This window comes from Monodelphis domestica, chromosome 5 (assembly GCF_027887165.1).
Source record: "Monodelphis domestica isolate mMonDom1 chromosome 5, mMonDom1.pri, whole genome shotgun sequence".
Classification (NCBI taxonomy): domain Eukaryota; kingdom Metazoa; phylum Chordata; class Mammalia; order Didelphimorphia; family Didelphidae; genus Monodelphis; species Monodelphis domestica.
In genome coordinates, this window is record NC_077231.1 from 257,292,291 (window position 1) to 257,309,380 (window position 17,090).

At 35.7% G+C, this 17,090-nt stretch overlaps 1 protein-coding gene across 8 annotated transcripts in view; it reads left to right on the top strand.

Moving 5' to 3' along the window:
• The window catches only part of MPP7 (MAGUK p55 scaffold protein 7), a 305,221-nt gene extending 288,453 nt beyond the window's left edge, over nt 1-16,768 (top strand). For 5 of the 8 annotated variants that reach the window (XM_056800070.1, XM_056800065.1, XM_001375831.5 and 2 more), the window contains 4 exons: nt 6,215-6,308; nt 7,355-7,463; nt 11,172-11,315; nt 13,095-16,768. In XM_056800070.1, coding sequence (XP_056656048.1) covers nt 6,215-6,308; nt 7,355-7,463; nt 11,172-11,315; nt 13,095-13,274 — 527 coding nt within the window. In that variant the 3' untranslated portion in view covers nt 13,275-16,768. Of the gene's footprint in view, nt 1-6,214; nt 6,309-7,354; nt 7,464-7,808; nt 9,245-11,171; nt 11,316-13,094 lie in introns of those variants that run through there. The other 3 variants (XM_056800068.1, XM_056800067.1, XM_056800071.1) reach the window with 2 other exon arrangements.
• The last annotated feature ends 322 nt before the right edge of the window (nt 16,769-17,090 follow it).

Consider the following 17,090-nt stretch of genomic DNA (forward strand, 5'->3'; position numbering starts at 1 on the left):
TCATGATCAAAAAAGGACACTCCAGCACACTGGATGGATTCCTTGTAGAGGATTTACAGAAGGATATAATTAAGAGTTGAATTGGATGAGAAGACATTTGAGGAAGGATTCCCATCAGCAAGATCACACGTCCATTGCACTAAGAGACTTTTAAGGGTGATTTATGTCATTTATATGAATGGATATGAATTTACATCATTTTTATAAATATATAAATAATTTGTAACTTTTAAAGCAAATACTTAGTTTTTTTTTTCAGATAAATTATTTAGGTAGCTAGATATAAAATTTCCATTTATATGTAAAAACAGTTCTTAACATTCATTTTTTTTTAATTTTGAGTTCTAAATTCCCTTCCGAGAGAGAGAGAGAAAGTAAGAAAGTTTTAAAAAGTATGCTTCAATCTACATTTAGACTCTAGTTCTTTCTGGGGAGGTAGATAGCATTTTTTCATCATGTTTTGTAGAAGTATCTTAAATAATTGTATTGCTGAGAACAGTGAAGGCATTCACAATTGTTCATCATTACAACACTGTTCAGCATTCTCCTTGTTCAGCCATTCCCCAGTTGAAGGATATCAGCTCAATTTCCAATTCTTTACCACCACAAAAAGAGCTGCTATAAATATTTGTGTACATGTTGGTCCTTTTCCTTTTCTCTTATTCTTTTTGGATTACAGACCTACTAGTGGTAATACTGAATCAAAGGCTATGTATATACAGTTTTATAGCCTTTTAGGCATAGTTACAAATTGTTCTTCAGAATGGTTGGATCTGTTCACAATTCCACCACAACAATGCATTAGTGTCCTATTTTTTCCATGTTATCTGAAACAGTTATCATTTTCCTTTTCTAAAATATCGGTTAATCTGGTAAATATGGCATAGTAAGTACTTCACAGTTGTTATAAAAATGTACATTTCTCTAATTAATAGTAATCTAGAGTATTTTTTCATATATGACTATAGATAGCTTTGATTCCTTTGTTTGAAAACTGTCTTCATGTCCTTTGACCATTTATCAATTTGGGAATCACTTGTACTCGTAAAAATTTGACTCGATTTCTTCTATATTTGGGAAATGAGACCTTTATCCGAGAAACTTGCTGTTTTTCTCCTATTTTCCTGCTTTCCTTCTAATCTTGGCTGCATTGGTTTTCTTTGTGCAAAAACTTTTTAACTTAATTGAATTAATTTTTTTCTCATGTTTTCATCAATTTGTCCTAAATCCATAAATCTTTTTTACTTACATCACCCTTTATTTCTAGATCATATGTACATTTTGACTTGTAGTATATAGTGTAAGATGTTGATCTATACCTAGTTCCTGCCAAGTTTTCAGTTTTCCGAGCAATTTATGTCAAATAGTACACTCTTGTCCCAATATCTTTAGCAAATACATTTTTTTGTAACAACATTTTTTTTATTATTTTTTTCTAATTCTGTGAAATATTTTGGTTAAATTAGTCTAAAAGATCACAGTTCTCCCAGAATGTCTTAAGAAGACCATATATAATAGTTTTTCCTTTTTAAATACCTCATAGTCATCAATTAAAGGCTAATCCATAGCTTTGATGCAGAATTTAGTTTTATAATTTCCACACACTGAAAAGTTTATCAGAAGTTATAATTAATCAAAGATATATATCCTTACTAGTAGATTGAATCTGCTTTATCAGATAACCTCCATTTTAATTCTCTTATGGATTGTGTATAATTTTAAAAGCAAAGAGGTTTTCTCTCAAGTTAGATGAAATCATTGTTCAATAAATAAGAATGAGCTTTTGAGAGTGCCAACCCTGTGCTTGCTCTAGTAACATCCTGTAACTAGCTTTAAAATATTTTTCTTCTTTATTTCTATAGGATTGGCATAAAAAGGAAATGAGGGCCAAAGGCTCTTAATATTTTCATTCCATTTCCTTTTCCATTATTGTTATTAAAATATACATCAGTATGATATATGAATTTTCTGGAATTTGTTACAGAAATCAAGTGTAAATTCATCAGATGTGTGTATGTCAATACACTGTAGCAAAATATTGATAATTTACTTTTGAATGATTTTTATGAATTATAAGGCTGCTTACAAAATGTTTATTAAGTTGAATTGATCCTCACAATTCTGTGAATTAAGCAGTGAATGAGGGGAATCATCTCCATCGTATAGTTAAGGAAATTTAAACTCATCGAAGCTAATGGTCTCTCAGCTCCTTTTAATAAGTGTCAGATCTAGGCTTCAAACCTAAGACTTTTCATACAAAATCCAATGTAGTATTTCCGATCTACTGAACATTTCAGTTATAGGAGGATTGTATCTGTGGCCTAATGTTATGAAAATGCACTGCATCCCATATCCATCAATATTTATCTAATACATTTTTCTCTCCACAAACCCCTTAGGTTCTTCATATTGAGACCACAGAGTTTTTATGCATTGGGTAATGACAGGAGGACAGTTGTGATCCCATTTGCTACTTTATACTTGCTTGATCTTCTGTTCAACAGATGAGATTTCTCAGGCTTCTGAACATTTTTCTCCACTGTCCTCCTAAACTCTATTCCTTGTACAAATCCATGGCTTTGCTTTCCCTTAATTCCTAAATTTTAGTGTATTTCCTCTTCACTATCATGATCTTTAGACTCTTCTCTCACTGTCATTTATTATTTGGCTTTATTTATATATTTATTCTATCTCATCAAGAATTATGGGATTTGAATTTTCCACATAGTAAAATAGAGTGGAGTTGTAGTAGCCTGGCATAATATGTAAAGGGGGCTGGTCTTGGAGTCCGGACCACTTAATTTCAAGACCTGCCTAGGACAATTCTAAAATACTTTAAGTAATAGACAACATTAAAAGGCATTTCCATACCAGGGGTTGCCTCCAAAGAAGAAATCACCAACCCAGTATTCTCCCCTATATCCCACCTCAGAAAAAGAAAGTAAACCTGGTAACCAAAGTACCTTGGTTCTTTTTATGCCATAGGATTTTAAAAGTTTAATGATCTAGGGGGAAGCTGGGTAACTCAGTGGATTGAGAGTCAGGCCTAGAGACGGGGAGGTCCTAAGTTCAAATCTGGCCTAAGACACGTCCCAGCTGTGTGATCCTGGGCAAGTCACTTGACCCCCATTGCCTAGCCCTTACCACTTCTGTCTTGGGGCTCCAAGACAGAGGGCAAGGGCTTAAAAAAAAAAAGTCTAATGATCTACGTATTTTACTCTATCTAGAGAATATCTGGGGAAATCATTCTTCCATATCTCAACCTTGGCTCTTATTTTCACTATCCAGTTGACAGGTCATAAAAATAAGTTGTAGCATTTTTATTTGGTATTTCTTATTTCATTAGCTAAATTATTATTTATTTCATTTTAAAAAGATATTTTATTTTACCAGTCATATGTAGTAACAGTTTTCTATATATGTTTTATGTAGTTATAAAATTCAAATTGTCTCCCTCCCTTTCCTCTCTCCTCTCAGACATAGTAAGCAGTTTGATCTATGTATTATCATGCAAAACATATTTCCATGTTGTTCATTGTTTTAAGAGAATATTCACATAAAATCAAAACTCCAAAATCAAAACACAAATAAACTAAAGTGAAAAATAGTATACTTTGATCTGCATTCTGACTCTAATGATTCTTCTCTGGAGGTGGCTAGCATTCTTTTTCATAATCAGAATTGCCCTGGATCATCATACTGCTGAGAGTAGCCAAGTCTTTCATAGTTGATCCTTGTACAATATTGCTGTTGATGTGTACAATACTCTCCTGGTTCTGCTTGTTTCTCTCTGCATCAGTTCATATAAGTCTTTCGACCTTTTTCTGAAATTATCCTGTTCATCATTTCTTAGACCGCTGCAGTATTCCATCACCATCACATGCCACAATATGTTCAGCCATTCCCCAGTTGATGAACATCCCCTCAATTTTTAATTCTTTGACACCACAAAAAGAGCTGCTATAAATATTTTTGTACAAATAGGTCCTTTCCTCACCCCCCCCCCACCCCATCCCTTTTTTTTTTGTCTCTTTGTAACCTGTAACTTATCAAAAGGTATGCATTGTTTTATAGCCCTTTAGGCATAGTTCCAAATTGCCCTTCAGAATGATTGGATCATTTCACAACTCCATCAACAATGCGTTAGTGTCTCAATTTTGCCAAATTCCCTCCCACATTTATCACTTTCTTTTACTGTCATATTGGCCATTGTCATATAGGTGTGAAGTGGTACCTCAGCATTGTTTCAGTTTTGCATTTCTCTTATCAAGAGTGATTCAGACCTTTTTTTTTATATGATTATCGATAGCTTTTATTTCTTCGCCTGAAAATTGCTTATTCATATCCTTTGACCATTTGGCAATCCAGAAATGACTTGTGTTCTTATAAATTTGACCTAAAGGTCTCATTTCTCAAAAATTTTTTTCCCAAGTTGCTGTCTCCCTTCAGAAAATCTTTGTTACATTAATTTCATTTGTACAAAACCTTTTTTAATTTAGTATGGTAAAAATTATTCATTTTATATTTATAATGTTCTCTCTCTCTCTTCACTGTTATAATCTTAGATCTTTGAGCATAATTGTTTCAAGGATCTCTGATTCTATTGATGTAGGCCTTCTCTACACAGATGCAAAATGCAGTCCTTTCAGTGCCTTCATAGAATTTTTGAGGCCAGAAAAATATATAATCCTACAGTTAATCTGGTGACAACCCTTTCCAAATTTAGTAGCTTTTAGTTGTAAGGCATAAAATCTGCCCCTTGGCCCCTTATTACTGCTTTTTTTCTTGAAAGGGATTGCCAAAACTTCCATTCTGTTGATTTGTCTTCAAGAACCCAGGGACACCTCCACACCACTACATGGCACTGAGATAGGACTTTAGTGGAGAGTATATAATTATGTAACCAATAAATATTTGTTGAATTAAGTCATCTCAAGGAACTGAATACCATCGATTTGCCACTATGACAGCTTATGCCTCAGATACCTTCCTTGAATTAGTGAAGGCTTTTGCTCTGAGCCCTCCTCCACACCACATCTCACCAGATTTGAATTTTTGAATAGAATAAGATCACAGGAACTTGAGATGGAAAGGGATCGTAATGGATTTCTGACATTAAAAAGCATATTTAAAAAAATCTCTGTGGTACCTGATTTTTAGGCAGAAACAAAATTGCATCATGTGCAAAATTATGTCAGACATGAGAATTTGAGTTATCTAGAGTCAGCCAAAATTGAAACATTTGCTTATGTGTAGCAATTAATATAACATGATTATTTAAACATAAATTCTCTCTTGGTAAGTCCAGGCATACTGTCTGCATCATTTTTATGATTGTTACTAAAGGTGGTCTTTTCCTTTAGTGTCATATTTTTGCAAATAAACAATGATTGTTTAGGTTTTACTTACAAATCTGAGTATAGAATTCACTATTCTTGATGTGCTAAATTATAGGTTAGTTTCATGTATTTCTTCCCCTGTAGTAAAATTTACTGACATGAATTAATTGAAAGGATAGTCTGAATTACTGAAAACTGTGTTTGATTATCCTCAAAGAAATGTAGTCTTCATTTTAAGTATATATAACATTAACTAAAGCCTTGAAACATGGCTATGCTAAGGTCTGTGACTTACTTTAAGGAAACAGAATAGATTCTTGTGTGATTGGTGGGCAACCTGATACAACAGGAAGAACACTAATAGGAATTAAAAGACTTAAATTCAAACCCCTATTCTGTTATTTACCACTTGTATAACTGTGGGCAAGTTAATTCATTTCTCCAGGCCTTGGTTTCCTTGACTTGTGAAATGAGGGGTTTGGACTAGAAGGCTTCTGAAGTCCTTTCCAACTCTACAACTATGATTTAGATTCTATCTGCCTCACCTTTCTTGGCCTATGCCTTCCTCATGGTTTGTCTTGGACCCTTATCTCTTTCTATATAATCTTTATTCCCTTATTGATTTAATTTACTCCCTTAAATTTAAAATTCAAACCCACACAAATGACTCAAAAATAATGTTTCATTATAAATATCACTGCAATGGCATCTGAATTACTGAAAGTACTATATTTTAAAAATACTGTTCTTTTTTATTGGTGATGCTGCCATTTATGGTTGTGAACTAGTTGTTTATGTAAAATAGTTGTGTGTGTGTGTGTTCTGATGGTGAATAATATGGAACTTATCTAAAACTATTTTTAATTAAATTACAGACACTACCAGAGCAAGAAGAAGCCAAGAAAGTGATGGTGTTGAATATATTTTCATTTCCAAGCATTTGTTTGAGACAGATGTACAAAATAATAAGTATGTAGAAAATTATTTAGAAGTCTAAAAGTACTTGCTAATACTCTTTTTCATTTTTGGTAACCAAATCTTTTTTTCTGTATGAAATTTATTTTAATTTTCAAAACATATGAAATCTAAAAAAAGTATTTCAATAAGCAATTTTTCATAGTCTGAAAATAAAAATATGTAACCCCCCAAATATCTTACGTCATACATTTTAATGCATTTTCTAAAACTAAAAGCATAAGAACTGTTTTAGAAGAGGTTAATATCTTATATACTTCCTACTAATTTAATATTACATTTTTGACAGCATTCTGTTACATTTTATACTAGGATATCTAGGTTCTGAACAGACACTTCCTGTTCTTATTAAATTCATGACTTACATGAAGATCCAACAACCTGACTTTTCTCTTTATGCTCTTGCCCTCTTCACTCTTCAAAGATTTAAGTTAAAGAAACTATTATGGTAGCACCATTTACTTGAATGTTTTTTTTTACCAATTTTACTGTTTGACCCTAAATATTTCAGGGAGCAATGTGTGTCTTAAAACAGGATTGTGGGATTTTATTGAAACTTCAAAATGTTTCTTTCTTTTTGGCAAACTGTTTGTATTTTTATAGCATATAATCAGCTGCCCTGGTTCCATTAACCACCATCCTAGTTCCTCCTCTAGTTCTAAAGCTGAGTTTGGATATTCTGGGGCATGCAGTGAAATTTCAGTAGTTTCTATTGTTTAGCTTATCCACTGTTTTATTACATTGCATTAGTTCAGAAAAGGAGGTGATGGAAAACATTAGTGTGCTATTGGATGAAAGTGCTTTTTTCTGTTTAACTGTAATACAAGCAGGTGTTACTGATTTGAAAATGTAAAATAGAGGATTTTTTTAAAGATTGACATGCTGAAGTTCTTGGCAGTGTTTCTTTTTACAAAACATGGTAGAAATCACATATGTTCAGCAAAAATATCTTTTACATATGAATTATATCTTGCAAAGTATAATTTCTTTTGAAAAATTGGGAATATGCCTGATGGAGCTCTACTTCTGATTTCCTACAGGTTTATTGAGTATGGAGAATATAAAAACAACTACTATGGCACAAGTATAGATTCTGTTCGCTCTGTTCTGGCTAAAAACAAAGTTTGTCTGTTGGATGTTCAACCACATGTAAGTAAGCAATACACTTTTCAATGTCCCTTTTTGTTAGGATTCTAGGAGAAAACTAATAGAGACTAACAGTATCATTTGAATTTGTATTCCACACTCTCTGTGGTCATTTATAGTCTTTCCAAGAAGAAAGAGACATTTAAAAATAAATGGAGAAAACTTTAATTTTAAAAACAAACTTCTTAGATTAATAGTTTCAAAAATTAGCTTTCATAATTTAAGTGCTTTAGTCCATTTTTGTTAGCTTCTGTAACTGGTTGTTTTTTGGTCATGTCTGACTCTTCATGACCCATTTGGGGCTTTCTTAGTAAAGATACTAGAGAGATTTGCCATTTCCTTCTCCAGCTTATTTACAGATGAAGAAATCAAGGCAAACTTGTTCAAGGTCACACATATAGGAACCATGAGAGACCGGATTTGACTCGGGAAGATCAATCTGTCTGACTCTATGCTGGGCACTCTATCCACCATGCCACCTAGCTGCCTGATTTGCAAATTCCAACCTTTAAAAATACATCAATTTTTCATGTAATAACTCATAAATGTTACAAATGGTGCAGTAAATGAAAGGTGTTTTGTTTTTCCTGTGGAATTCAGCTGTCTCTATTTGCTATTTTTGGTACTATTAGGATATATTGTGACACAAAACAACAAAAACATTTAGCTGAAGAGTATTATGCTGGTGAATTAATCAATGAACAGGCATTTATTAGGTGACTCTTGTTCGTGGGGACTCTTTAGCAGACATTGTATTATGTGCTGGGAATACAAATGAAAAACACATATACACAATCCCTACTTTCAAGGAACTTTTGCATACTGACAGAATTTTACTGAGGCCTGCAATAGGCATTTGGATCAATAAATTTTTAAAGGAAAATAGTCACATTAGGTTAGTTATTCAATGCCCAGCTAATTGTGTTTGTAATTTTTTTCATGGATCACTGTTGTTGATAAATACTAAAATCTAAGGAGTGTGGGGTGGCAGCTTGGTGGCTCAGTGGAAAGAGCCAGGCAGAGGGGAAATCCTGCATTCATATGTAGACACAGATACTTCCTGTCTGTGAGACCATGGACAAGTCACTTATCCCCCATTGTCTGGCTCTCACCACTCTTCTGCCTTGTAACTAATACTTAGTATTAATTCTAAGACAGAAGGTAAGGGTTAAAAAAAAGAAATCTAAGGTATTCTTTTTTTGTTCTTGAGAAGTCTTAGTTAGCACTTGCCTTGAGGACATCAAAATGTTTGTTATTTCCCTTCATTTAAATCTACAGTGGTTCTTTATGTGCCCAACTAACTGTTCCATCTCAGACTTTCCCTTCAGCTGCCCCATTCCCTACTCGCATCCCTCCAGACCAACGTGTGGCCTCTTCTGTACTTTGCACTTCAGTGACTCCGCAGCTCTTTGAGGCAGCGCCATGTCTGTGTCTCTCCTCCTGTGTCCATCCCTAATCCCTCCCCTCCCCTCTAATAACGAGCCCCATCCTCAAGGGCTTAAGTCCGCCCTGACATCGTGCAGGGTGCTTTGCTAAGACCTGGGATGACAAAGAAGCACCCCCCCCTCCCCCAAGCCAGCTTTGGCCTCCAGGAGCCTGTTCTGATGGGGAATGTATAGGGTGGGCTGAAAACTGGATGTCAGGGTCTCATGGGCTCATTGCAGAGGGAAGGCACTCACTCAGGCGAAGGAGGAGATCAGGGCGGCCTTCACAGGCTTGGAAGGAAAATTGGCTCTTAGACCGGATCCTGAAGGAACTCCAGACTTTGTCGCACCCACAGAAGTCAGCTTTATTGTGTGTGTGTGTGTGGGGGGGGGGGGGGTCCAAGCCCGGGGGGATGAGGGCCCCGGCCCAGGGTGACATGGAGGGAGGACAGCAGGCCTTCGGAAGGGCTTGAGCACAAACTGGTGGTGGGAGGTATGAAGGAGGGAGGGACCCAATGGCACCCAGGTTCCAAGCCTGCTGCCTTGCCGGACAGGAATGCTCCCAGTCATAAGAAGGAAAGCCAGGAGAGAGGAGCATGGCTGGAGGGGAATGAAATGCACCTCTCCTGCAAAGTTTCCCCTTCTTGGATAGCATCAGAGGTGGTCCAGCCCTCCTTCCCTCCACTCCAGAGTCTCTGCCTTTAATCGCCTCAGGCCTGCACCCTAGCACCAGGATCCTCCTGGGCCACCCACCGGCTGTCCATCTCCTCCCTCTAGGCCTTTTCCCAGAACACAGAGTCTCCCATCCTCATTTAAAGCCCTCCATGGCCCGCCCCTTTCCATCTTCATTTCAAATTACCCCCTTCACACATATTTTCCATTACTCAAAACTTGTCCATCTGCAATTCCCCATAGAAACCAGTGCCTCTGGGCATGCGGCTATGAAAGAGAGTGCCCTGGGCCATCCCAATGAGGAGCCTCCCTCCCTCAGGCAGCTTGTGAGCAGCATGTGGAGAGTGACCCAGACAGGGAATATTGCCTTCTAGGAATTTGTATGCAGATACATGTCCATGTTTGCAAAGGAATTTCTTTTGTTTTTAACAATATTTTATTTGATCATTTCCAAACATTATTCATTAGAGACAAAGATCATTTTCTTCCCTCCCCCCCCCCCCCCCATAGCCAACGGGCGATTCCACTGGGTATCACATGTGTTCATGATTCGAACCCATTTCCATGTTGTTGGTATTTGCATTAGAGTGTTCATTTAGAGTTTCCTCAAGCATGTTCCCTCAACCGCTGTAGTCAGGCAGTTGTTTTTCCTCGGTGTTTTTACTCCCACAGTTTGTCCTCTGCTTGTGGATAGTGTTTTTCTCCTAGATTCCTGCAGAATGTTCAGGGACATTGCATTGACACTAATGGAGAAGTCCATTACATTCTATTGTACCACAGTGCATCAGTCTCTGTTCTCCTAGTTCTGCTCCTCTCGCTCTGCATCACTTCCTGGAGGTTGTTCCAGTCTCCATGGAATTCCTCCACTTTATTATTCCTTTTAGCACAATAGTACTCCATCACCAACATATACCACAATGTGTTCAGCCATTCCCCAATTGATGGGCATCCCCTCGTTTTCCAATTTTTTGCCACCACAAAGAGCGCAGCTATGAATATTCTTGTACAAGTCTTTTTCCTTATTATCCCTTTGGGGTGCAAAGGAATTTCAAGGAACTGAAATAGATGCACACTGGAACCCTTTCCCCTGGAGTAAGCTTGAAGAGCTTCTCTGGAGCATCTAATTTGAAAAGCATCTCTTAGATGCTTGCCTTGTGCACAAATCAGAACATGTTTTGTTTTTCTAAACCCTGACTTTTCTATCTTAGAATCTAAGTATGAATTCCATAGCAAAATAATAGTGAGGACAAGGCAATGGGGGTTAAGTGAGGTGCCCAGGGTCACACAGGTAGGGAGTGTCTGAGGTCAAATTTGAACCCCAGACCTCCTGTCTCTAGACCTAGCTCTCTTCCCCTGAGCCATCCAGCTGCCCCCAAAACATGTTTTTAAGATGAGTCTTTCTCCATAACCAAATAGATTTTCCCTCATCTTTTTAGAGACCTCTTGTGGTTTTCAAACAACAGAATTTTAACAATTTGGATGCACCAAAAAGACAAGTAATCTTGAATTTAAAAAAAAATTGAGCTTTTATCTCCTTGCATCTTGCTGTGCACATTTGCCAAGGGCAAAGTTTTTAAAATGTAGCAAACTGGTCACAATCTCTTCTTTCTCTTAGACAGTGAAGCATTTAAGAACACTAGAATTTAAACCATTTGTTATATTTATAAAACCCCCATCCATTGAGCGTCTGAGAGAGACCAGAAGAAATGCAAAGATTATTTCAAGTCGAGATGACCAAGGAACGGCAAAGCCCTTTACAGTAAGTATGTTAACAGCCCGCTGAAATGTGTGAGCAGCCCTCTAAGGGCTTGTGCTATAGCGATCAGCTTTGGAAAGAACAGAATGTTATCAGATCATATAACTTCAATTCTATAAAAATGTGGGGGAGTTCTTCAATATAGACGCTAAAAGATGAAGCAATTCTTGCCTCTCCTGCTTCCGGGGATACTTGTAGCTTATACTTTACAAATCCATTTCGTCTTTATAGTACAAAGTAAAACAAAATACCTGTCCAAGGAATGAATTATTTCTTTTAGAAGATCAATATTCATTTGAGGCAGTGACTTTGCATGCATTTTGAGGATCTTGTTATGCAAATGTTAGCCTTTTTTAATTACTTGGGATACTTTATAACTCTTAATAAATTAAAACTTTCCAAGCTAAAGTCACTCACAAGAAAAATGAAAAAAAAATAAAGCTTTTGTTTGTTATTGCTTGTGGAAGTTGACAAATTAGGTGAAAAATACTATAATATGCCATTTATTTTCTTTTTCCAGTGCCAAGCAGATTTATCACAATAACATAAAACTTTAGTAGAATGGCATCAATGAGAGCACTCCAGAATTATAGTTGGAAAAACAACTATTTTATTTAATCAACATAAATAGAAATGTAGGGAAATACTGGAAAGTCTAGCACATCCTTGTCATTTATATGCAAAAATGTTGATACTGTGTGTATTTCCTGTGGGTGGGATTAGAAGACTCACAGCCTGATCAGCAGCATAGCCACATAGAAGTTAGGACCTATGCAAGCTCTCGCCATTAATTTCTGCAGCAGCTTCTGGCAGGACCACTCATTGTTTCTCTTTGCCTGAGCACAATGTTTTAGTTCTGCTCACTAAAGTTTAAGGTCCAAAACAAAAAAGTAAACAAATTAAAATGGTGAAAGCTACACCAAAGCTATATATCATTAAACTTCATAAATGTATTCTTTCTTTATTACAGCCAGTTGACCCCCCCCAAAAAAAAACACTACTGATTTTTAAGATTCTTTTTAGTGGGAATGATTTTTCTAAAAATCTGGGCATCTATGTTTAATATTTTTCATGAGCTAATTCATATTGCCTAATATTCTTGATTCGTAACCTGCCCGTGTTCAAATTTTATGGTTCAGTGTTACTGCTGCAAAACCCTATAGCATTAAAATGAACACTGAAATTAGTTATAACTTAAACAATTTTCCATGCTTTAAAAATATGGTAACATAATACTGGGATTTGGAATATTTAAATTTCTTTATATAAACATGAGTCAAATAAAAGCTAAATAGGTTTTTGTTGTTGTTGTCATTTGCAAAAGCAAATGAAAATCATTACTGAATTAGACATGAGAAGACACAGGAAAGCAACAAGACCCTTCCTTTTGGAAAGGTACCAAACTTTGAAAAAGTAGTTAGTGTTCTTTTAAATTAGTTATAATTCCCCTGCTAATAGTGAGTATAAGTAATGCAATTAGACAAAATATTTTTAGAGTAAACAGCTGAAAACATTTTCCTTCCAGGGATTTCTAATCAGAAATGTTCCTGTATTAATCAGCTATTAATTATGTTTTTTTAAAAAGGGAAAGGCAAAAGAACTGGCTGTTAGAAAAATGACCTTTACAAGGAGATTCAGATATAATGAAACGTGATGGCTTCTGAAAATTGCAGTTAAAGAGTACTGAATGTTAACTCAGAACTTGCAGAATATCGATATTTAATACTGATATGAACGGATGTAATTACCTTGTTGACTGATTCTTTAAAATATTTTTTGTAGGAAGACGACTTTCAAGAAATGATTAAATCTTCACAGATAATGGAAAGTCAATATGGCCATCTTTTTGACAAAATCATAGTGAATGATGATCTCACTGTGGCTTACAATGAGCTGAAAGCAACTTTTGACAAATTGGAGACAGACACATATTGGGTTCCAGTGAGCTGGTTACATTCATAAGACTGAACAAGGTGTTTTAGAGTCATCTTTTAATAGGGTTTATGATTAGAAAGAAAGTAGTTGCCATTTTGGTGAAAGGGTTTTTAAATTCCTGTCACTGATAGGTGGTTGTTTTTTAAATCAATATCACTATTGCAGTTGCAATTTTGATTAAGTTGAATGCTGATATTATTTTCTTCCTTAAAGTCCTTTACCAGACTTAAGGTGTGCATATAAGTTCTAAATTTAATTTAAATGGAGTTTTGCCCAATCCTCCGTTCTAAGCTAAGCTTCGAAACATCTGGTTGTCTTTAATATAGCTATATATCCACGATGAGGTTTAAATTTTTGTTTAAAAGAGAAGTCGCTAAAGACTTTAATATATATTGGAGATCAGTGCTTCAATAGTCTCAGATGTGGTCACTGCCATAAAGTTTGCATGTTAGCAGTCGAAGGTAATATCATTACTTTAAATTGCAGTCCTTGAAACAAACAGGACAGCTTAAGGTTTTCTGGATAGATCATCACAGTTTTAACTGGTCTGACTGTCAAGATGGGTTCTCTTGCTATCCCCTGAAAGTCTGAGGTTTTTTGGGTTCTTTTTTCTTTTTTTAAACCCAGACCATATATTCACAGTGTGTATATTTAAACTTTTTCATAAATGAATTGCCTGCTGAACTATAAAATGTATTCTGAGAAGAACTTGCATGCTGTGAACAGACTTTTACATATGTTTGTAGGTGGTATAACAAAGGAAAAATGAGTTTTTGTTTTAATATTACATATGGAACTTTACAAAATTTTCCTTATGGCTTTAACACTTTATAAGTTAAGTAGTATCTTAAGATAAGTAACAACAAAACAACTTTTTAAAAAAATCATTGGCAAAAAATTCTGGAGTCATTTTTAAAATAGATTTAGTTGGTTACAGATTTTCCAATAAATGATAGAAAAGTATTTAACATTTAAAAACCAGATATACACAAGTTATTGTTTCAAACACAGTAAATAAGTGTTATACTGATTTATTTAAAATTATGAGCAATATATCACCATGTGCTTTAAAAACACCCACTTCACTTAAATTGTAAAACTTCACATTTAATTTTAGCTTTTATTATATTATTGAGACAAAGATCCATGTTTAATATTGACTAAACTCCATTTCAACCTCCTTCAATTTTCATAAAAGTAAATGAACAGACTGTGTTTAGACACAACAATTAAATGTGGTTTTTCCTTTTTTCCTGATTTACCACTGATATGCAGAAATTCAGTAAAAAGCTTTAACATGCCTATTAGTTACATAAGTAAATTTGCCCTGCAACTACAGAGTTCCGTAGACCTTGCTAACCAAAACCCATCATATTTGTGATATTTGAATAAGAAATGAATTATTTTATGTTCATGTATAAAGAAGAATTTAGATGTCTTGATTATATAAAAAAAGAATTTAGTGAAACTTTATATATTTATGAAAGGTTCAAAAGGGATAGTAGGGTTTTTTAATTCCTTGTCAGTATAGTCATTCATAAAATAGATATGTGAAAACACAAGTTGAAATGGTGGTTTTGTAAATCAGGCTCAACATTCCATGTAAATATTTGACCATGGGTCATACACAGGTGGAAAGAGCCACCAGTTTGTTATTTTTTGAGTGCTCGTTGAATAGCCTGGTTTCTCTATGTATTTGTTTCAGGCTTATCAAGTGAAACCAGCAAAATATTAAAAACAGAAATATCCAATATTTTACTAGACTTGACACATTGTTTCTCACCACAGATAGCTAGAACACAAATTTTCCTTAAATCATCACAATGATCAGTGAATTCTCTGTCAAATTTTTATTACTTATCTTTCTGTTCCAGACCCACATAGCTACTAAGCCTGATGCTGCTCAAGCTGCCCTGACAGCCTTTGAAAGAAATAGGAGTTCTGGATAAATACTTTCTTTTTTGTACACTCATGAAAATGTCCTTTATATCATGTGTATTTGTATAAAATATGTATTATTTAGGACTCTCACCTTCTTAACCATCCCTCTCCTAAAAACAAACAACAAAATTTGACCTGGAATATGCAGTGAGCTAAGGCAATATTTGATTTTTCTGAATGCCATTGTCCAAATAATTGCCCTGATTCTCCAAGTCATTTTGTTTGTGGTTGAAGCTTTAATTTGATGCATGTTCAGTCTTCTTGCTATTGCTAAGAAAATGTTCCAGATTTTCCTGTTACTATAAATCTGAAGAAAAAAGTAGTTATTTTTTTATGGATAATTAAATAATAATACCACATACCCTAAAGAATATATTCTGATCTGTTTGATTTTGGGGTCCGACCTAGGCAGTATTTGTATGTGAAGGCAGCCCATTCCTACTATTTTAATGAGTAAAGATGATGGCAATTTGAAAAGCTTTGCCCTTGGGGAAAAAATGTCAGCTAATGACAATTAAGCACACTTACTTTTAGACCACAATCCTATATCTTAAAAACAGCTTTAATTAAAATTTAATCTGAATTTGTTGGACCTAAGGAGAGCACAAGGGATTTGCCGACATCATGTAGCAAGAGGCCGTTGATTCTGTATCTTGCCTCCTAACACGACAATGGCTTTATGAGCCTCACTGTAGCTCTTGGCAGTAGCTTAACAGACATATCCCAATTCCCAGGCTGGATTGTCAGCCAGCACGGAGAGCACGGGGAACATTAAATTTTTAAAAGTCTGTGCATTAAAAATCCAAGTTGGTATAAAGACAATCCAAGAGCAAGATGGAAAATCTACACTCCTCTGATTGACAAGTTGATACTAGTTGTTGTTGTTTTGAAGGAGAAGGAGGAAGTGGGAGGGAATCTGAAGGAGGCACTAACAACTCCAGCGAATTTTCATTTTTCCTAGACGTTCTTTCCCTACAATGTACACATGACTGCATGCTCTCGTTTCTAGGTTGGAATATGTAGCACTCAGAGTTCCTGCAGTAAAAAGTTGGCCACGATTTTATTCATGCTTTTGAAATAAAGTATTTTGAAGAGATTTACCTTAGTTATTGATTCACCATGGTAGTCTAGAACGGGCTATTGCTGGAGCCTTCCGCCAATGTAGGAGAGCTTCTGCTGTCTGTGAGGCTGCCATGACCAAAGCCACTCGTGGTCAGGGGAGCAGGACCTTCACTTTTCTGATCCGCACTGCCGCTGTCATAAAAGCCTCCCAAGATAAAGACACTATTATTTATTTCCGTTTTTCTTTTTGACTAGTAAGGCTTTATCAGTAAATACAAGAGAAGACTTAACGTTAAAGTATATGCGATTCAGTTTGGGGTGTGTAGAGTTTTTTTGAGAACTGTCTGCCTATCAGGATCTCATTGTACTTTGCTAATTGCTCTAGCGGAACAGATGTTCACATTTTGTACTGTCGTATCCGGCACCATACTTGAACTTACCATCAATTTCTTAGTTGATGCCATGCCTGAAATATAAATTTACTTTCTCTCACTGAAAAATAAATTATTGACACAACATATCTGTGCTAGGCGTTTTATTTCTGTGGTGGGGGTCAGTAGTTTGTAAGAGGAGTGGATGGACTCCTTTGCCCCGATAGGCTGCTCCCTTCATGTCCCCTCTGCTTTGTTAACACGGCCATCTCTGTAGGGAAGAAACACGCCAACCTTGAGTTCTACCTGCTGCCTTGGAATAACATCACAAGGGACTTTGTCGGGCAGGAATTGACGCACTTCTAAGGGGAATCCAGGTACCAGTGAAAGATGACAAGCTTTAAGTCCAATTTCCGCACTTGCCACCTTCGTTTCAACTGTGGTTTTTTTTGGCGGGGGAGGGGGTATT